Consider the following 23,554-nt stretch of genomic DNA (forward strand, 5'->3'; position numbering starts at 1 on the left):
GAGAGAGCAAAAGGCCCTTAGAGACGGGGAAGGAAAGGCCAACGCGGATGTCACAAGAGACTCTGAAACTTGCTTTTGAATGTAGAGTAGCTACAGCAATAGGAAGAGATTATTAATGTAAACAGCTGAACAGAAAACTCCAAAAGGCAGCTCAAACTATTGAATGATGGAAGCAGCATCAAAATAAGATGGAAGGACTAGTCACTGAACCACCAAGAAAGGGTTGACATTCAAACATTTCAAGAGGCAGCATGTGATCCAGAACCAATGGTACTGAAGGAAGAAGGCCAAGCTTTGCTGAAGGCATTAGTCAAAAACAAGGTTCCAGGAATTGATGGAATACCAATAGATATGTTTTAATAAGCTGAGGAGATGCTGGAAACACTCACTCGTCTATGCCAGGAAATTCAGAAGACCTGGCCAACTGGTTGGAAATGATCTATATTCTCATTCAAAAGAAAGGTGATCCAACAATGCAATAATTTTAGAACAATACCATTAATATCATAGGCAAGTACATTTTTGCTGCTCTTAATTCAACAGTGCTGTAGCAGTACAACAACAGGGGACTGCCAGAAATTGTCCCAGGACTCAGTAGAGACTGTTGAATGAAAGTCTTCATTGCTGTTGTCAGATGGATCTTGGCTGAAAGTAGAAAATACCAGAAAGATGTTTACTTGTGTCTTATTGACTACACAAAGGTATTTGACTATATGGGTCATAACAAATCATACTTAACATTGAGCATGAAAATTCCAAAGTACTTCATTATGCAGAATCTGTATGTGGATCAAGAGGCAGTTGTTCAAACCAGGCAAGGGAGTCCTGTTTAAAGTCAGGGAAGTTACACATCAGGGTTGTAGCCTTTCACGATACTTATTCAACCTGTATGCTCATCAAAGAATAAGAGAAACTGGACTATCTGAAAAAGAACAAGGTAACACAGTTGAGGAACTCAAGGTAAAGAAAATAACAATCCTCACAAATGGACGAATAGACAACATCGTTATAGATGGAGAGAAGATTGAAGAGTTGTCAGAGATTTAATTTGGCTTGGATATATGTCAATGTTCATGGAAGCAACCGTCAAGAAATCAGACAAGGTATTACAGTGGGCAAATCTGCCACTTAGGAGCTCTCTAAAGTATTGGAGGGTAAGAATATCAGTTTGAGGGCTAATATGTACCCGATGCAAGCTGTGGTATATGTTCACTCTCCTCATATGTATGTGAAAACTGTCAATGAATATTAAGACCAACTAAGAATTTATGCATTTGAATTATGGTGTTTGTGAAGAATATTGAAAATAGCACGGTCTCTCTGAAGAACAAGCGAATCTGCTTTGGAAGACATCCAGGCGGCATGCTCCTATAGGCTGGCAAGACTTCATCTCCCATCAGTCTCTGGAACAGGACATCGTGCTGAGTAAAGGAGCAGATTAGCTATTGATAAAGGGGAAGACCATCAAGAAGATGGAGGGACCAAGGCTGCAGCAGTGAGTTCAACGTGACAAGGGTTGTGAATCTGGTGAAGACCCGGTAATGTCTGGTTCTGTTGCTCAGAGGGTCCCACGAGTCGTGACTAGATAATACCTAACTGGCAAACGCTCCCAATTGTATAGATCATAAAAGATTATGTAACATTGCACGGAATGGAACCTAACCGTAAACCAAAAGGCAGTCCTTTGAACAGGACAAGGGGAAAAGCGCGGTTTAGAAGTAGGAAAGGTGTGTGTCAGCACTGTAGCCTTTCGTGTGCTATGCAAATAATCGGAGAAGCTGGACAATGAGAAGAGTTCCCTCTGAGGATTGGTGGAACACTTATTAACAGCTTGAGCTATGCAGATGGCACAGCCTTCCTTGCTGCACGTGAAAAGGACGTGAACCCCTCATGCCGGTCAGAGCGCACCTTCAGTGTGGATGATGCCGCAATGTCCAGAAAGCAAAACCCCTCATAACTGGACCGATAAACAGCACCAGGACAAACGGGGGAAAAATGAAGTTGTCAATGATTTTGTTTTGCTTGGGTCCACAATTAATGTCCAAGGGAGCAGTCATAAGGAAACCCGATGATGTGCTACATGGGACAAATCTGCTGCAAAAGGTTACAGTGGTTTCCACCTTCCTACTGCTGCAACCCTCTCATACAGTTCCTCATGTGGTGGTGACCCCCCAACCATAGGATTATTTTCGTTTCTACTTCATAACTGTAATTTTGCTACTGTTATGAACCGGCGACCCCTGTGAAAGGGTCGTTAGATACACAAGTTGAGAACCGCTGCTTTAGAGCAAAGATGTTACTTTAAGGACTAAGTGTGTCTGGCCCAAACTGGGGTAATTTCAATTGGGAAATGTTTAAAACTATTGTGCATGGGATCATTATGACTCAGAACCTATTAGATGGCACTTAATAACAACAGTATTGTTCAGAAAACAGAGTTAGATAGGTCAAATCAAGTTCTTAGACTCACAATGAGTGAATAAATTTGAAAAGCATGGGGGCAGTTCTACATACAGGGTCATTATGAGTCAGAATTGACCTGATGCCATACAACATAGTATTGCTACCATTACACATTTCACTATACATTACTAAGTCTTTTTTCAGCAACAGTTGAAAATGTACTTTTAAAAAAATCTCACAAAAATGGACTTTTCTTTTTCACTGACTAGATGCCAGAACTATGTCTAATGATAAGTGTAATTTTCAAGTTTAATTTTTTTGGAACACTTGAATTAGTACTGAGCACCTGAAAATACAAGTTCATGTAATTAAAAGCTCATTTTTGGCTTCCTATTAAGTTTTTTATTTTAAATAACAGGATAAATACTCAAGATGCACTGTAGCCTCTTATTAGAATTATAGAAATGACCAGCATAACTCTCTTCTTAAAAAAACCATCTTTAAAATTATTTTTTAGTTGCAAAGCATAAGCTAAATCTGCGCTTTGGGGAGCAGAACAATATTGAATTTTAGCCAATGTTTCTGGGAAGGAGAAGAGAAGCGGAGCAAGGAGAAAGACATAATTAACCCCTTGGAACACCGCCTCTTAGAGAATACTCCTTTCATAAAATCACCAGACTCTTCATCAAATAAGTAGATGGAATGTGCGGAAATAGAAGTCAGCTATGTCATAACATATATGAAAATCTATCCCCAACTACTTTTAGTCTGCTCACCAATTATTATCAGCTTAGATGATCTGTCCAATCTCAAATAACAGCCACAATATGCAGTTTTTCAAGTGGTTCTCCGAGAAGCTTGAAAGATAGCTCTATAGTGCACTGTTCTCTGATAGAGATTCTGGGAAATGACACATTCGTTCTATTTCCTGGAACAGACTTTTGAAATAAGAATCTGAGCGCTAACAAAACAATGATATCATCCAGATACCATCAGAGGATCAATGTTTCCAGACTTGGGTTTATAAATGCAACTGTGTTGTAGACAGATGCACCCTGGTGACACTGAGAACTTGGGACAAAAGTGAACATCCAAATGCAGTTATAAAGGCGGTGAACAGTCCCTAAACAGACTCATTAGGACTGAATAGATGACCTGTCAGAAAACAACGACTTTTAGGCCTTCCATTCTTAAGCTAGTGCTTGATATTAATGCCCTTTCAGGATAGTTGATATTGGAATTTCATCTGCTATAAATGAAGAAAATCAGTAAATGGATCAGCTTCTCAATGGAAGAAGAACTCCGTCCCTGAAAAAGAAGCAGAATGACAATTGTTGGAGAATAAGAATTAATGTGGAACTAAAATATGTTGTCCTTAGCGACAAGGATGGTGAAACTTCATCTTACATACGTTGGACATGTTGTCAGAAGAGACTGGTCCCTGTAGAAGGACATCGTGTTTGATAAAGTGGAATGACGAGGAAGGAGAGGAAGGCCCACAAGGACGTGGATTGGCACTGTGGCTGCAGCAATGGGCTCAAGAATAAGAACAATTGTGAGGATGGCACAGATTAGCGCACTATTTCCTTCTGTTGTGCATAAGGTTATTTTGGGTTGGAATTAACTCAATGACACCTAACAACAACAAAACAATATGTACCTATCAAATAAAATAGTCTTACTACCTCAGAGTTAAATCGAATGCTCCCACCAAAAAACTTGAATAACATTTCCACCATTCAGGTCCATAAAAATGATCTGAAACTTGAAACACAGCAAAGCTTCTTACCAGAGTTTGCCTATGGTATATTAGTCTGTCAGTTAGAAGTGTGTCTTATTAATCATTCACAGAACAAAGATTTGCTGAATTTCTGCAGCATACAAAATATTGTGTTAAATTTGTTAGAGTGGACTTTCATAGTCTGGGAAGAAAATCAGAACCCTTTTCCCATAAAGAGGCAAGTAGTGAATCTTATGAACTTTTCCAGCCACATGCTTTCTATTCCAAATACTCAACTCAGTCACATAGTACAAAAGCAGCCATATATAATATGTAAATAACTGTTTTAGAACCAAAAAACAAAACTTTATTTATGGACAATGAAATATTAATTTTATATAATTTCACTTGTCACAAAATATTATTCTTTTTGTTTTTATTACTATTAAATAATATGGAAACCATTATTAACTCACCAAACCAAAAATCAGTCTCATTGACTCCAACTCATAGGACAGCATCTTTGAACAACCTCTGCGGGTTTCAGAAACTAACTCTTTACAGGATGATTAGTCTGGGGACATTAGAGAAACAAATCCACAGGAAGTCATATATATAAGAGAGAGTTTTATATAAAGGGTAAGTGCACATCAAGAAAACATCCAAACCCAGCACTGCCCAAGCCCATAAATAAAACATTAGCCTAGCCCATATGTCTGACACCAATCCACAAAGTCCTCCTCCATCTCACAAAGCACACACTATGATGCTGACTGCAGGAGGAAAGCCGAGTCAGTGAATGTGTAAGCATCTCAGCACTGGTGAGGGTCTCCACACGGCTGCTCCAGCACCCAGGGCTGCATCGGTGGAGGTCCATGTGGCTTCTCCTCGGGGTGTCTTGCAGGAACTAAGCCTTGCCAGCTGAAGCAGGGAACTGGCTAAGGCAGCTGCACCATGATCTGACCATCAGAAAGCAAGAGACCCGAGAACTAGAGGCTCACGGATCCATTTATCTCTCTACCCTTCAAATTAACCCCACATGTGTTTATCAGCCAGGTTGGCACAATAAACATTAACTATCTCACAGGAGTAGAAAACCTCATCTTTATTCCTTAGAGCAGCTCATTGTTTCAAACTGCTGACCTTGTGGTCACCTACGATGCCAATGTTGCGCCAGTGACCTTGGCTTAACCTGGTGTGCTAGTGTTTTTTTGGCACTTGCGCTGTAGTTTTCCATGGTTGCTTGGCCTAAGTTATAACAGATAAAAGAAAGAAGTGCAAACAAATTTTTAGGTCTACCAAAAGAGAGATGAATAATTGGAAATTTCATAAAAAAGGGAATATTTGAACTGATTTGCAGATTGGGATTTTGTTAGATGGGTGGAGAGCCACACCTGTGTACTTCTGACAGTCAAAGGGAGCATTGTTAGTTGTTTAATCCAGGTAACATGTGTAAACCCTGGACATATGGTCACCCTAGGCTAGGGAATCTGTAAATGCCATGAGCCGACAACCCTGAGTGTGGGAGAGTGAGATATCAAAGATGGCAAGAGCCAAGTTGACTGAAGAACATGGAGGGAAGTAGAAGCAGATAAAGTTAAAATTGATAGTTAGGGTGTCAGCATGAGATGAACGTGTACAGTGTTAAATATGAAGTTAAGATGTTTGGGAATTATTAAAACAGTGGTGGAGAGGCACTGCAGGTCTAAAACAGTGTACTAATATGAGCACAAATCAGTGGAATCAGTGATGTACAAAATGAGTTGAGTCAGGCAGAAACTCCATGGAGGAGCACAATTAAGGAGCCACAGCTATCATTTGAAGTGAGGATCAGAAAAGCTGGAATGAGCACAGGCAGCGGGGATCAAAGGAAAGGGGTGGATGAAAGACACAGCAGAGAGAAGGAGCCAGGGCACTTGTCAATTGCCTACAGAAGATGAGCTAAGAAGAGAGGAAAGTCAAAGGAAACTTTGGAATTTCTGTCATATATATACTATATTTGTGGACTAGAGGCCAGAGAAAAAATAAATCTGCAAGTACACTTATAATTGGCATCCTAGTCTTATTTGACAACTAAAGTGCACCTTACCCAAACCATGGTATGTTATATCACTGCATACTCCTGTAAAAGCTAGACAATGAATAATGCACTGAAAAACCAGACTGATGCCAGTGTGCTAGTCTGGGTAGACTAGAGAAACAAATCCACAGAAACTCATATATATGAGAGTTTTCTATAAAAGGTAAGTGTACGTTTAAGAAAGCATCCCAACCCAGTCCAAGCCCCTAAGTTCAACATTAGCCCATATGTCCGACATTGATCTAAAAAGTCCTCCTCAAACTCACAAAACACACACAATGACACTGAATGCAGGAGGAAAGCCACTGAGATGTAAGCATCTCAGTGCTGGCTGGGGTCTCCACATGGCTTCTCAGCGCCCAGGGCTGTCTCAGAGTAGGTCTATAGGGCTTCTCCTCTGGCTTCTTCTCACAGGAAGTGAGCCTTGCCAGCTGAGGCAGAGAACTAGTTAAGGCAGCCACACACTGATCTGATCATCAGAGAGCAAGCAACCAGAAAGGCGAAGCTCGCAGAGCTAGTTATCGCTCCGCCCTTCAATTAATCCCACATGTGTTCATTGGCCAGGTTGGCACAATAAACCTTAATGATCACAGCCAGTAAGTCATTTCAAACTCATAGTCACCCTATATGAGATTTCCAATACTGTAGATCTTCAAGGGAAAGGACCACTGCATCTTTCTCCCACAGAGTGACTGGTGGATTTGAACCACCAACATTTCCATTGGTATTCCATGCTTCCCCAACAGTGCCATCAGGGCTTCTTTGCAAAATGAATAAGTAAGACCAAAGAAAAGTGGATGCATTTGAATTATGGTGCGGGTGAAGAATATTGAATACACCTTGGGATTCCAGCAGTCCAAACAAATCTGTCTTGGAAGAAGCACAGGGATTGTTCCTTAAAAGGGAGGGTGGACTAATGGTGTCTCACATATTGTTGACCAGTCCCTGGAGGACAGCATGCTTGGTTAAATAGCAGGTCTGCAGAAACAAGGAAGACGCTCAGTAAGATGGAACGGCACAGTGCTTGCAGCAATGCGCCCAAACACAGCAATGATTGGGAGGAAGGCGCACAGACAGGCAGTGTTTTGTTCGATTGTGTGTGGGGTTCCTCTGAGTCAAACCGGCCCCATGGTGACTAACAAACGCAACAGGCTTCTCATTTGCGAAGACAGACACAGGTAGCACTAGAAGTGCAGCCATGACAGACCTCTACCTGGAATGTCATTGAGAATGATTTTTATCCATAGACTTGTGTCTCTTCAGGGGTCTTGAAAGAGAAATCCCAGGGATATCCTTGGCTTTTAAACGTCATTCATCTCCTAGGAAGAAGATGGGAACAAAAAAACAGGGCGCTGTAACTCCAAAACACTGTGTTAAGCTTGGCTATGTGCCTTGATTCACACACTGATGTACACACTATCTTTTATATTTTGTACAAATTCAACCTTCCAGTAATTTTCTACAGACTAATACTTTTGGAAACAGTAAGAAGCATAACTTATTTGAAGAAATGGCAAAGTACATATACATATGCACAAGCCTGTTTTTCAGATAAAATTTCTAAAACTACAAAGAGAGCCATATCAAATCAAATTAATCAGGAAGAAATTAAGGAAAAATTGAACACCGCATACAGGAACAACTTCTTGTTCTTTTTTAGGCTCTTTTATTCTCTGTTCATAACTTTCGGGTTGTGCAAAATAATTTATGTTTAAATAAGATAAAATGATCCAGTCTGACCATGAGGTTTGGTCTATTGCTTCTCTAAAGTCATGTTCCAGAAACTCCAAGTCAACTTGGATACATTATCCTCCCTGATCCCAGAAGTAAATGCCCAACAACTCCAACGTGAAAATGTCAGGAGTGCTATCTACCTGTTGTAAGGGAGGGGGCTCCTTTGAGAACGGTGAATGGGCATCATGTTGTGGTCCCTGCTGTATTCGAATGTCTTTGGCACCAAAAAAATAGAAATCCCAATGTAAAACCCAGTCCTTACTACATAACATTATAACATCGTGCACCTATAGACAGATTTATAGTATGTACTACATAGTGTGCATATATAGATAGAAGCTTGTACAGTTGTAGATCCCTAATTACTGACGGGCTGACGGGCTGGCGCTCTTCATCACGCTCCTCTATCCGTCTTCTTGGCAGCGATGCTTACACACAAGGGCGATAGCTTCTTAAAGGTGTCTAGTTAAAGTACACCGGTGTTCTAGTTTTCACTCTTTTACCTGAAGGCACTTCTTGTTTAGTGTCTCCCTATGTAAACACTGCGCGGGCAGGACGGGAACCGGATTCTGAGTAGGATGTGTCCGAATTCACAGGAAACAGATGTTCTCTCCACACCCAAACAGGTTTTAGCTTTCAATGGTTGTTAGGTAAAGAAAATGGCAACAACTGTTTTCTTCTCTTTTCATTGCTATGCTTATAACTCCTGAATTCAATTTTTTTAAAATCCTGGGACAAATTTGGATCAAAATAAATGTGATAGTTTGCTATGAATTAGCCATGATTAACCTTTTCTATTGAAAGATTCCCTTCCAAGTGTGTGTTAAAGAGTAATAGGAATGTGTGTGATTGTTGTTAAATTTTAAATATAGCTTTTGTGAATCTTCACTGAAAATTGTAACTATAATGACTACAAAATGAGAATATTTAAGAATTGGAGACCTAGATTTTTGCCTGTCTCTGTAATGATGTCTCTTATGAATCTCAAGCAAATCAACCCAATATATGAATCCTAACAACCTAAAGATAATTTTAGAAAATTCACAAAGTTAACTGTATCAAAACGTGAAAAAAATCTTAACAATCTAAGATATTACTGCATCCACTACTATGAAATTCACTGCAATGAGCTCAAACATAGCCATTCTGAAGAGGGCACTGGCCCAGGCAGTGTTCATTCTGCTTGTAGAAGGTCACTATGATTATGAATCATATTAATGACCCCGCAAAAAAATAACTACTAGTATTAATATGATGATGACAACAATGGTGATGACCACTATTACTACCATCACCAAAAAAGGGTGTAAATTAGGCCTACTGTGCTAAACAAGTAGTGGGTATCCAAATGCCTCAAGAGTCAGGCTAATTGTTTGCTATAAAAGTATTACTCCAGTATAACTTTTAATCCTGTCACATAAGTTGATCTATTTTTTTTACTCACAGATTCTTCATTCAGTTTGAAATGAAGGATTCCATATTATTCCTCACTTCATGCAACTTCACTGGAAGACAGTTTTGCCATTCCAAACCACGTGCAAGCTGAATAGGATATGATATTAAGAATAAACATTACTGTAGATGGAGAACTTTGACTCTCTCTACTGGATTCCAGCTGGCATCAGAGTTGGGCTTTCTCTATCTTAGCCATATTTCGCTGATGATAATCATGGAAAATTAAAGTTTTAAAGTAGTTTACTTTTCAATCGTGTATATTCTCTGTTAGCAGGACAGTTTTAACTCTGCTCCTCAGAAAATTCAGAGTTAATATTTTAATAATAGTTAAAAATAAAGCAACAACAAACCCAAGTCAACCGTACCATGTTGGCCCCGGGTGGGTCAGAGTAGAGCTGTAGTCACAGAGTTTGCTATGGTTATATTTTTGGAAGTAGAGTGGCAGGCCTTTCTTTAGAGGAGCCTCTGAAAGCGCTCAAACTTCCAGCCTTTTGACGGTCAGCTGTCACATTGACTGCATCACCTAGGAACTCTCCTGTTAAAAAGGGACACGGAGACTTCAACAAATTTATGGGAAAATACACAGAGGAGTGCTGGGGGTGCTGTCAGGTAAGCATCAGATTGCTAACTGCAAGTTCACCAGTTTGAACTCCTCAGTTGATCTGTAGGACCAAGAGGAAGGTTTCTTCTCCTGAGAAGATTGACAGTCTCAGAAACTCAGTAAAGGAGCTGACATGAACTTGGTGACAGTGGGAATACCTTTCAAAGGTGTATGTAGAAGGAAGTGAAAGAGGGATGGAAAAGTGGATTGCTCTTTTCGCTCTATTTGTGTCGGGGAGGCATGATGAGCAAAATCATAAAATCAAATCACTTCAATTACAATTTCAAATTTCAAAAAGCCACTTGATGTTTGTATACCTCCAAAAGCCTCTACAAATAAAAATGAAGAATATAAAACAGTCAGACTCCTGGGGAAGCTTCTTTACTGTGGAATCTTGACCAAGCCATTGCTGTTGAAGTAATGCATCTAAAAGATAGAAATATATCTATTCTACCAGAATTACTGGAGCTCTGGTGGTGTAGTGGGTTACACATTAGGCTGCTAACAGCAAGATGGAAGTTTAAATCCACCAGCCACTCCTTGGGAGAAAAATGAGGCTTTCTACTCCCTTAAACAGTTTCAGAAATGAACAAGGAGTTCTCCTCTGTCCTATTTGGTCACCAAGAGTTGGAATGGACTTGGTGGCAGTGAGTTTTGTTTTTTTTTTAAATTAAAATTATTGGATACACAGCACATCCATATACACATTATTGCTTATTTCTTTCTACCAGTATCTTGTGCAAATAAACAAGTCATTTCAGATTCACTTTTAATTCTTTATTCTTTTTATTTTTAGGAGTTGTACAGATGTTCTGTGCTGCGTATTCTTCTTATTTTTCGTTTTTGGCTACATTCTTCTAGGACTTATGGGTGAGTAAATACAGTATAGAATATATTTAACAATCGCTAGTGGGATAAGTCAATGTCACATTTTTAACATGAAGCATTTTCTTGCCAAAGTCTTATTATTGATTGCTGTCTTGACAGGAAAGAATGAACTTCATCTGGGTTCATTGAGTAGCAGAAGCAATTAAACGAAACACAAAACATTTTAGTAGAAGGCAGTCTCAAATTATATAAATAAACACAACTATAGGAAAAGAAAAATAAAAGTTTGTCGGTTTTAAAAATCATTCTTAGTTTTGAAACTCAACCAAACAGCTAATAATATTAATGCTGCTGTTTAAAAATAAAAACTAGGACCTAAATAAATTTAGTTAATATATAAACGTTTAATATTTTATAGGCAAATTCAAAGGAAAGAAGCCTGATAAAGAATTTCACCAGCTAATTTGTTGACATGTATGAAATCCTATTAGCCTCACCTGCCAGGAATAGATATTCTATGACTTATTGTTAGGTTAAATATTTTTCTATGAATGTACAAATAAAGACAAATATAGAGATTTGTTTGAATAATAATTTTTAAAGTACTAAGGAAGATAGTGTGTGTGTTCTCTGTAAGAAGATCTCAGAATTATATGTGAATATATTATACAATTTTCCTAAGGCATAATTCCTGTACTTTAGATGATGACTGAAGAATTTTTAATTTATCATTACTAGGGTACAGGCTATGAAAGTCATATAGCTTCTAGTAGCAACAATTAATGGCATCAATTTAATATGTATAGAGCATGTTGGCAGAAAGAAAGCTGTGCCCTACCTAGCAAATGATGGGAAAAAAATTTCCCCTGGTTTTCAGTTTTATCTTCCAAGAGGGTAAAGCCTTTGCAATAGCAATTGAAAGTAATTTTCAAAAGATGATTTCAGTAATACCATGTAAAAACTACACAAAATTGGAGAATTAGAAAGCAAGACAAGAAGCTAGGTTGAGGAGAGGAATAAAGAAGTGTGTTCTTCTACGGCTTTCAGAATGCTCTTGCTCTCTCTTGGAGTATGTTACCGTTTGCACATGAATGTAATTCTGGAATAACACATAGTCTGCAAAGTCCGTAGCATTATAAATGTTCCTACTCTGTGGCTCATAGAACGTGAGCTCTTCTGACTTTAAAATACATGTTTGTTATCTCTGATTTTATGTTTTCTTTTATTTTGTTTTGTTATAGAATTAAAATTTGGAGTCAGGATCTAGGTTTTGCTCATATTTTGTAGGTTGGGGTAGGTAACCTCAATTTCCTTGCCTATGGAAAATGGAAATGCTACATGCTTTTAGGGTTATTGTGAAAAGTAATTCAATAATGCCCAGCAATACCAGTAATAAGGAGCCCTGAAGGCACAGTGGTCAAGTGTTCAGCTGTGTCCCAAAAGGACAGAGGTTCCAACTCAACAGCTACTCTGTGGAAGAACGATGTGGTGATCTGCTTTCCTCAAGATGACAGGCCTGCAGAACCCATGTTGTATCTATGCTCTTGTTTGTCAGTTTGTTGTACTGTGGTGCCTTGCATGTTGCCACGATGCTGGAACTTATGCCACCAGTATTTTAAATACTAGCAGAGCCATGAGGATGAGCAGGTGTCACTGCAGCTTCTAGACTAAGAACAGACTAGGAAGAGCAGCATCAATCCATATCTGAAGTATTAGCCATTGAAAAACTTAAATATTCAATGATGCAAGAAGCATCAAAGGATGATGGAAGGAAGACCCAGAGTCATTATACCAAAAATAATGAGTCAACATACAGCCATTTCAAGAGGAAGCATTTATGTGATCAAGACCTGGTGGTGGTGAAGAGACAAGTCCTGGCTGCACTGGAGACAGGAGCAAAAAACAAGACGCCAGAAATCGACGGAGTTCCAACTGAAATGTTTCAACACAAAGATGCTGCCCTCGAAACACGCTAGTCTATGCCAAGAAATTTGGAAGACAGCTACTTGGCCAGTTTACAGGAAAAGATCCATATTTGTTAGCATTCCAAAGAAAGGTGACCCAACAGGATATGAAAATTGTTGAATATCTGTTCTGTCATGTGCAAGAAACGTGTAGCTGAAGAGAATTTAAAAGCAGAGATAGCAGTATATCAACAAGAAACTGCCAGAAATTCAAGCTGGGTTCAGAAGGTATGTGAAATGAAAGACAGCATTACTGATGGATCTTTTCTGAAAGGAGAGAATGTCAGAAAGATGTTTACTTGTGTCTTATTGGCTATGCAAAGGCAATCAACTTTATGGTTGATAACAAACTATCAACAACATTGAGAAGAATAGGAATTCCATAAAACTTAATTGTGCTCATGTGGTACCTGTGCAATAGGCCAAGGGGTAGTGGTTTAAACAGAACAAGGATATACTGCATGGTTTAAAATCAGGAGAGTTGTGTGTCAGGGTTGTATACTTTCATCATATTTAGTCAATCTGCATCACCATACTTATCCACTCTGTATGTGGAGCACATAACCAGAGAAGCTGGACTCTATTAATAAAAATGAGCTATCAGGATTGATGGAAGACTTGTTAACAACCTGCCATGTGACACAATCTTGTTTGCTGAAAGTGAAGAGTACTTGAAGCATATAAAATAAAGATCAAGGACTACAACCTTCAGCATAGATTATAACTCAATCTAAAGAAAGCCAGCATCCTCACAGCTGCACCGATAAGCAACACCATGATAAATGGAGAAAAAAATGGAAGTCATCAAACATTTCATTTTGCTTGATTTCATTGTCAACACGCATGGAAGCAGCAATCATGAAATCAAATGAAATATTGCACTGAGCAAATCTACTGCACAAGAAGCCATGAAAGTGTTCATTGAAAACTAAGATGTGGCTGACCCACGACATGGGAATTTCAAGTGCTTCTTGAAATTTCAAGATGTCTCTTGAAATAAGTACAGCTAGAAGGCTCCTTAGAAGATAGGGTGGTAAGACTTTCCTGGTCATAGTTTGGGCCTATAAGGAGAGCTTTGTCTCTGTGGGAGGACATCATGCTTATTGGAGGATCAGTGGTAAAAAGGAAGACCCTCGATGTGATAGGTTGGCCCAGTGGCTGCAACAGTATGCTCTGGCATAATCATCGTGATCGTGTTTCATTCTGCTATTTCTAGGGTCATTAGAAGTCGGAGCCAACTCTAGAGTAGCTAACAACAACAACATACGTCAGGGTTGATTCCATGGAAATTGATTGGTTTGGGATTGGTGTCCCTTTTTACAGCACTCCTAATTCAGGGTCAATTTAATCTATTCTAAATTGAAATCTCGGAGAGTGGTTTGAGGTTCTTTTCTTTTGTTAAAAAAAAAAAAAGTCTTCCCAATCCCAAGTGACATGAAGTGAGAATCCATGTTTTCATAGCTAAGAGGAGCCTCTCAGGTGATATATTGAAGAACAAAGATAATTTCAAGATAACTTTTTGATTTTGTGGAATCAAGAAGCAGTGAATAATTTCACTTACAAATAAACATATATAATTTTAAGAATTATGTTGTTTCTCCCAAATCTACAATTGTTCTAGTTGATAAACTGGTGTGGGTCCAGCAGGCATTATGCACAGAAGTGCGGGTGCTGGGGAAGGATGATGCCGGAGCACTTCATTGTATTTTCACTCTACTTCCAACACATTTATCACATCACAGCTTAGAAAGTTATCAACATGAAATCATTTAGAATAAACTTAATGTAAAGACTACTATTATTTTTAAATTGCTCTAATTTACTTTTCTTAATGAAAAAATCATTATATTTCAAAACAGAACCAGTATTAAATGAACTTTTGCATTTTTAAGAAATATCTAAAAATTTATAAGCTAAACTATGTAGCCAGTTTTAGAAGCCTTTACTTTAAAAAGAAAATATTTCATTTAGACTGTTCCTAATTTTTTGTGTTGAGTGAAATTCCTACTGTGAATTGAGTTATGCTAAATGCATGTGTTCCAGATGATTTGAAGTGGAATATTGTGCACAAGAAAGGGAATGATCTGTGCTCAAGGACATGACCCTAAACTCACCATTGGGTGAAAGAGGCCACCTGTGAAATGATAAACAATATTTTTCTTTCCCGGCAACTGGGTGCAAGTCTGCTTCCATAAAATGGTTCTACAGCAGCAGTGCCATCAACACAGATTTTCAAATTCGTTATCATGTGTCCTATTATCTGCTTCATTGCATTTGTAAATTGCTTGTGTTAAAAAGCCATAAGCACAATTTGGCAGGCCTGTTCCTCACATATTAAAACAGTTAAAATGCACCTTTAAGGGATACAAAATAATGATTTGAAATCCAACAGTTCTAACCAGCGTGTGTTTAGGGAATGCCTTAGCTGCTCCAAACAGATTTGCAGTTAATTTTTAAGTGTCAGTGCAAGCAGTTGGTCTAATCACATTTTCTCCTTGACAGAGGGCTTTGTAATGGCTGCAACTTCTGAATCAACCCTAGAGCACTATGGGAGCTTGCTTTGCAAATGTTTAAAAATGAGAGCTCATGCTAGATAATCCTACTTGCTCCTGAGTGAAAGGATAATTAGCTCAAATAAAGTTTTCATTCATGTCTTACCAAACTTTGATTTTAGCTGCCATGGATTACCTGAATTAAATGATACAAATTTGTTCTCTTCTCTCTAAATGGTTTGGGTTTTGTTGTTGTTGTTGTTTGCTTGTTTTTTTAAAGATCATTTTATTGGGGGCTCTTACAGCTCTTATAACAATCAATTATATCAAGCATATTTGTACATATGTTGCCATCATCATTTTCTAAACATTTACTTTCTAATTGAGCCCTTGGTATCAGCTCCTCTTTATTCCTTCCCTCTCCCCTCCCACCCTCATGATTCCTTGATATGTTTTTATTATATCTTACACTGACTGCTGTCTCCCTCCTCTCAGCTAGATTGCTGTTGCTCCAACACCCTCAGGATCTCTATGTCCTCCTCGTTGATTTTAATTCCCTAGTTGTTCCCCTGTCTATGGCGTTATTTGCTCACTGCTCCCTTCCTTCCCTCAAATCCCTCAAGAACCATTGGTCCTGTTGTTTTCTCCTCAAGCTTGCTTCTCATACCTATCTTATATAGGTCGGCAAAACAACAATAATGGAGACAAAACAAAAAGAAAACAAAAGATTGAATAAAAAGAGAAAAATTAAATACTTCAGGCTAGGAGGGGCACTTCCCAGGATACACCAGGACCAGTGGGGAGATAGTCATAAAAGTCAGCAGACAGATCTGGATTTATGTAAATGCTCTGTTTTATGCACACAAACACACACACACATGCACACCACAAACAATTTTACAGCAGCTTCACATAAAGAGGGCTTTTAAAGTTATTTCTAAAGCAGTGAGAAAAATGAAGGATGAAAAATGATCAATACAGATTTGCTATTGATTGCAGTGTACCTTTACATAATGACTGCTATTGAGGCAACAGGCTGGAACTCTGACAATTCTCTCCTAATGTTTTTGTCTCCCTTGCCCTCTGCCTCTCAGCTCCACAATGAATGGGGTTTAAAGTAGGAGTCATGGGGAAATATCTTAGGGAAGTAAGTGAAGGAACACAAAAGAATGTAGGCAAAGATCATGCATATTTCCATGTTGCAGTCTTGCCCCTCCGAGCCTGAGCATGTGTTAGCTTTGAACAACAATACTGCTGTGATTGTTTATAAAAGTAGCCTCCCTTATATATAGACTAAAGAGAAAAGTATATTCTTTATCATAATTCACATCTAATGGTAGAGTTTATTTTTTCCTTTAATTAAGGCTTGCCCTAAGGTATAAAGGCTAAGTTTTATTAGCCAAGAAGACCTCAAAAGACTTCATGGATTTAAGATATATATTTATTTTATTAACAGATGATAATCATGGGTGGCAGGCACACACAGCATTTTCAGATATAAAAATTGCATTATTTTTCAGAAACTATATGCTTTTTTCCTTCATATAAAAAGGAGTATGTTATAAATTATAGAACCATAATTAAGCAAGTAAATACCATGACCAATTATGCTGAATATGTTGTTACCAGAGTCTTCAAAGAAAACTTAAAAGGGAGAGGAAGGCCCACCTCAACCAAACCTCCGCTGTGTAGTACATGTTTGGCAACAGCAACTATGTCATTCTGAAATAATATCCTTATGATATCTTATAGAAAACACAAGAGACTGCCTTCATATCTGTACCCGAAGTCATGCTTCACCCTAATTTCTGTTTATCTAGCACACTCATCCCTTTTCTCACGACTCATCAGCATGCTCCCACACTTCATGGTGAGTTTGACCATGTTGTCCATTTGTTGGAAGGTTCTTTGTACCTCTATACATGCTTCAGGTCTCCATTCCTGTATGATGTCTTCAGGGAAGCGAGCGCTGACCTCCTACAATTGGTCATTTGCCCTAAGGAATCAGTCTTTTCATAGCATGGATTTCCTTTGTAGCACTTTTCCGAGTTGAAGTTTCACATTTGGGAGATTGGTTTCTCCCAATGGACGATAGGCTTTGGGAGAGTAGGGGGTCATTGTGTACCCAGCTCACAACATAGTTATGACACACAGTAGGCACTCACTAAATATATGTAGAGTGAACAAAAGGAAAGAATGTGTTTTACCCACATTAGTTTAATCTATTTCTCCACTAAAACAAGCAATTAGACTCTATCTGCTAATGTGAATCAAAACCTTGAACAGGTTATGTATAGTGTTGGACGAATATCTCTTTAGAATAATTGGAAAAAGGAATATATTACAGTAATTACCATAGAGTCCAACTTGTGAATAAAAAAGCAACAAAGTTGTATGAAAGGCATGATTTTGTTCCTTGGCTCTTTAACTTTTTCCATTTTCTTTCAATTCCTTGCTGATGTACTTCCCCCATCTTTTATCCACCATGATCACCCTTTCCATTTAACAGACTCTGAAATTTGGAGCATGAGTCTTTTGTTCTGCTCCACTTGTTAATGAGCTCTGACACAAAGTCTGAAGATCTTGCACCTCTGCATTTTAAAAGAAAGCCCTAATATTGGGGTAGCATATACAAAGTGTCGCCTTTCAACAAGCTGGTCACTTGTTCACAATCTGAGCTGAGTTTTTTTTTTTAATTAACAACCTAAAATATGCATATGACACAGACTTTCTTGTCTAAATGAAGACAAACCAAAACAATATCCAATAAACCAATAAAGACTACAGTCTTCAGTGTGGGTCACACCTGAAAATGAAGAAAACAGAAATCCTCACAACTGGACCAACGTGCATCATGATAAATGGGGAAACAGCTAAAAAGTTGTCAATAATTTTATTCTAATTAAATTATCGAAATCCATAGAAGAGGCAGCAAATAGTATATTGCATTAGGTAAGTCTGCAGCAAAAGGCTTCTGTAAAGTTTTAGAAAGAAAAGATGTCATTTGAATGACAAGGTGTGTCTAACCTAAGCCGTAGACTTTTTAATCTCTTCATAAATGTGTGAAAATTGAATAGTGAAAAAGGAAGGCAGAAGAATTAGTACACTCAACTATGGTGTTGGTGAAGATTATGCAATATGCCAAGGACTGCCAAAAGAACAAACATTTCTTAGAAGAAATTAAGCAAGAATATTCATTAAAAGTGAGGATAGCAAGATATCACCTTGCTTAATTTAGACATATCACCAGGAAGGACCAAGCAATAGAAAATACCTCATGCTTGGTAAAGTAGATAGAAGTTTCAATTGGAAGGTGTTAACAGAAGATTAGAGAATAAGAAAATAAGCTGTGGGATTGATTTCTCAGGTTCTCTTGCTGTTAGATTTTCACAGGTGATTGCAGTGCCCCTCACAACCCTAGGGCCCAACTCCATCAGGTGCTCTCTCTGGATTTGTGTAATTCCTCCTTCCTTTGCTCTGTTAGGCAACAAACTGATTGCTCTTGTTGCTAGTCTCTGTTTCCCTTAACTCTGCCATATCGCCAACTTAAATATCAATGAGTCCATTCTGTCATATAGACCCAGTGGCAGACCTGCTTCCACAGTAACCTACATCATTGGAAAAACGTATTTCCCTAGAACCCACTCTAATGAGGCAGCCAATAAATGGTATGCCTCTTTCTCAATGGCAGGGAGTGCAAGGTGAGCAATGTAATTTCTACTTTGAAGGAAGTATGCTCCTTGCATTTTAAATTTATTTACCTCTTATTTACTGGCACACATATTTTTCTTGTTTGTTTGTGTGAAATGAACTTGTATGTCACAAAAGAATCCAAGTCCGTTTCAGTTTTATTTTTCTCCTCTTTGTATCTTCATTTATTTTTATTTCTTCAAACAATGGTTTATTTTTTAAATTTTATTTTATTTGGAGGCTCGTACAGATCTTATCGTAATCAATACATATATCCATGTGTCAAACAAATCTGTAGATATATTGTCATTATCTTTGTAGAATTCTCCAGTGAAGCCATCTGGTCCAGGAGCTTTTTTTCGTTGGTAACTTCTTGATAACCATATCTATTTCTTCTTTTGCTATGGGTTTGTTTAGGTTCTTAACCTCTATCTGGGATAGACTAGGGAGGGATTGTTTTTCCAAGTATTTGTCCATGTCTTCCACATTGTTGAACTCATTATAGTACAGACTTTCATAGTAATTTGTGATTATCCTTTTAATCTCATTAGGGTCTGTTGTGATTACCCGTGTTTCATTCCTCATCCTGTCTATTGTTGTTTACTCTTTCCTTTCTTTGGTTAGGTTTGCCAGCAGTCGGCCAATTCTGTTGATCCTTTCAAAGAACCAGCTTTTTGTTGCATTAATCTTCTGCATTGTTCTTTTTTCTTCCCAGTGGTTTGACTCTGCCCTGATTTTTTTTTTATTTCTTTCATTTTGCTGTTGGAAGGATTGTTCTGTTGACTCTAGTTGCTGGAGGTTTTGTGAGAGCATGTCTGTCATAAGTCTCTCTGCCTTTTTCATATATGCTCCTATTGCAATCAATCTACCTCTGATGACTGCCTTTGCCGTATCCCATAGGTTTTGATATGAAGTATTCTAATTCTCATTTATTTCTAGAAACTTTTTGATCTCCCCTCTAATCTGGGTCAGTACCTACTCATGTTGCAGAAAATCATTATTCATCCTCCAATTGTTGGCCCTTGTTTTTCTGGTCGTCCTTTTATTGGAGAAGGATGTCTGTATAATCTCTATGTGTTTGAATTTATTCAGGCTTGACTTGTGTCTCAGCATGTGGTCTATTTTCGAAAATGTGCTATGCATAATTGAGAAGAATGTGGGGTTTTTTTTTTGGCATTTGGGTGGAAAGCTCTAAATATGTCTATCAGATCTAGTTGCCTAGTTGTTGTGTTCAGCTCTTTGCTAAGCTTCCTTCCCAATGATCTATCTTTCTCTGAAAGTGGTGTATTAAAGTCCCCTACTATAATTGTTGAATCTGTGATATATTTTTTTCATTTTCTGAATAGTTTGTTGGACAAATCTCGCAGGTCTCTCATTTTGGTGCCTATATATTTATTATGATCACAGGTTCCTGGTAAAATGATCCTTTGAGCATTATAAAATGCCCCTCCTCATCTCTTTTTATGGTTTGAACCTTGAGATCAGTTTTGTCTGAGATTAGGATTGTGACTCCTGCTTTTTTTGAGTTGCCGTTTGCCTGGTACATCTTCCTCTTTTAATCTTTGTTTATTCTTGTCTGCAAGCATAAGATGTGTTTCCTGCAGGCAACAGATTTATGGGCTATGTTCACATACATGTTCTAGTCTAGACAGATTTGTAAGATAGAATTGGGATCATGATAGTGGAGAGGGGAGGAAGCATTAAAGAACTAACTAGAGGAAAGTTGTGTGTTTTGTTGGTGCTATACTGCACCCTGACTGGCTCATCTCCTCCTTGTCGTCCTTCTGACAGGAGGTGTCCAATTGACTGCTGATGGGCTTTGTGTCTCCACTCTACCCTGCCCCTAGTTCCCATTGATATTTTGTTTTGTTTTGTTTGGGGTCTTTGATGCCTGATACCTGATCCCATCTATACTTCATAATCACACAGGCTGGTGTGCTTCTTCTATGTGGGTTTTGTTGCTTCTTAGCTAGATGGCCACTTGTTGATCTTCAAGCCTTTAAGACCCCAGATGCTATATCTTTTGATAGCCAGGCACCATCAGTTTTCTTCACCACATTTGCTTATGCACCCATTTTTGTCTTCAGCAATCATGTCAGAGAAGATGAACATCACAGAGTGCTGTGTTAGTAAAACAAAGTGTTCTTGTATTGAGGGTATACTTGAGTGGAGGCCCAATGTTCATCTGCTGCCTTAATACTTTATAAATAAATATATGTACATAGATCTATTCCCCTATCATTATATATAAATGTATTTATATATATATACATTTATGAATTTACATATATGTAATACATGCCTGTAGTTAGACCTCTATAAATGTCCTTTTCCTCCCAGTTCTTTCCTCTATTTCTTTTTATTTTCCTCCTGTCCTACTATTATGTTTGTCCTTCATTTGTCTTTTGGTAATACCTCTCAGCCACATTGCCCTTGATCAAGGCCCTTTAAGCATCCTATGCCCTCCTCGCCATCAATTTTAGATCACTAATTCTTCCCTTGTCCCTGGGTTTGTTGGCATCCCTCTCCTTTCCCTCCATCTCTCCCTCTCCTGTGTCTCCCAGGAACCATCCATCCCATTGTTCTCTACTCCAGATTGTTCATCCCACCTATCTTGTCCAGATAGACATGCATAGACAATAATATGTGCAAAACAAAGCAAATCAAAGCACCACATAACCAAAAAAATCAATAGCAGCTAATACAACAAAACAAAGAAACAAAGAGAAAAGAGAAAAACCAACAGCAAAAACTGAAAAGCCCTCAAGCAGTTCCACTTCTGTTCGTTGACCTTTATGAGTGTTTTCCAGTTGAGTCTGCTGGGGTGTCACGCCCTGGCCCCAAAGTCCACCTTTGGCATTCCTCGGGAACTTCGTTACTTTGCTACCCTTGCTGCTCTGCTGTACACCCTTAGTGTTTCACCCTGGTGCACTGGTGTTAGATTGGGCACATCTCCCGCACCGTGTTCCCAGTGCTTTCCCCCTTAGCGTTATGTGTCAGTAGGGATGTTGCCCTGTCTCATGGTGGAGCCAGCTCTGTGATCCTCTATGCATTAGCTACTCTGAGCCTATGTTAAACAGGGTTCTCTAGAGAAACAAAACGAGGACACTAATAATTTTCTATATTTATATAGATAACACAAGAGATAAATAATTAATCTATAAAGCAGTACAAATGGCTCACTTCTGTGAGACAGATAATACACTGGCAGTCCTTCAAGTCTTGAGGCTGCTGGGTAGTCCTCTATTAGAGCAATTCAGGCTATCTAGGCACAGGCAGCAAACAGCAAGGCAGGTCACCAACAGTCAGCCAGATGATAGGGTCCGACAGTCCCCAGCTCAAGAGATATATATTCCCGTAGCATGGTGAAGCAGGTCTTGAAGGAACCTCAAGTTACAGAGACACAGTCCACGGGTTAGGTGTTCCACAGGAAGAGTAGCTTGCAAATTGAGGCACAGAATAAGCAAGGCAGCCGTACACTGGCCCAATCATCAAGGAGCAAGAGAGAAGGAAGGCGAGGCTCACAGAGCCATTTATCTCTCTGCCCTTCAATTAATCCCACATGTGTTCATTGGCCATGTTGGCAAAAATAAACCTACCTATCACAGAGCCAGAATATTGTCCTCAGGACTTGGTGGGCTGGGGTGTGTTCCACTCTCTCTCTCTTCTCCTCTTCGTTTGCTCCTGATTAGACGTACCCCACTTCCTGAGCTACAGCTTCAGGGTTGTCCTCTAAAGCGCATTCCTCTGGGGTGAGGGGTGCCCACATAGTTGGGATTGGGGGCCGGCCAATACAGGCTTCATGCCTGTATCTTAGCACACCAGGTTGAAGTCTGGTCTCTCTCTCTCTCTCTCTCTCTCTCTCTCTCTCCCCCCAGTGGAGATATAAACACTTTCCCCTTGGTTGGGTTAATGCCCTGTTACCCTGCTATCCCTGTTGTGTGTGTGTGTGTGTGTGTGTGTGTGTGTGTGTGTGTGTGTGTGTGTTTATAGCCACTCAGATTATTGTTTAGATATGATGGGTAAGGAATCAGGTATGATGAGTAAAGATAAAGGTGTTTTTCGAAATCACCAAAATTATATCCAATATTTATTGTATTCCAAACCTTATTAGCATGATGCCATCATTGTAGTATATCTTTGTAATGGTCTATAAAGTAAGGATATTATCCATGTCCCTGAAGATTAAATTGTGGCATAGGGCCTTAAGTATATACTTAAATCAGTGTAGCCAGCAATGCTTTCCTGCTAAGTGAAAGTCACATTCTCTGGTGTTTTCTGCTCACTGGAAAGAGGGGAAAGCATTTATTAGAGCAGTAACTACTTCCCAGGTGGCTGAGGCTGTTTTGATTTGAACAACTTGAACATCAGCCGCTGGAATTAAGTTCATGACTTGGTTACGCTTAACAGAATGAGGATGAGGATGATCTTTTTTAGGACTCATCCATTGTCTCCACTAGCTATCCAGTTTGATAAATATAGAATACTCTTAGGGTATGTTAACTATGGATCAGTATCATACTAAATATGAAATGTGTTCATCTCTATATGTTCAGATTCTCTCTGTGCCCCATGCATAGCAAGGTC

At 38.8% G+C, this 23,554-nt stretch overlaps 1 protein-coding gene across 1 annotated transcript in view; it reads left to right on the forward strand.

Moving 5' to 3' along the window:
• The window catches only part of SLC44A5 (solute carrier family 44 member 5), a 189,106-nt gene that overhangs the window by 48,082 nt on the left and 117,470 nt on the right, over positions 1-23,554 (forward strand). The window contains exon 2 of the mRNA XM_045292176.1: positions 10,790-10,863. Within this exon, the coding sequence (XP_045148111.1) occupies positions 10,860-10,863 (4 nt within the window). The 5' untranslated portion in view covers positions 10,790-10,859. The remainder of the gene's footprint in view (positions 1-10,789; positions 10,864-23,554) is intronic.

This window comes from Echinops telfairi, unplaced genomic scaffold, assembly GCF_000313985.2.
Source record: "Echinops telfairi isolate 266 unplaced genomic scaffold, ASM31398v2 ScPeMD7_443;HRSCAF=831, whole genome shotgun sequence".
Taxonomy (NCBI): domain Eukaryota; kingdom Metazoa; phylum Chordata; class Mammalia; order Afrosoricida; family Tenrecidae; genus Echinops; species Echinops telfairi.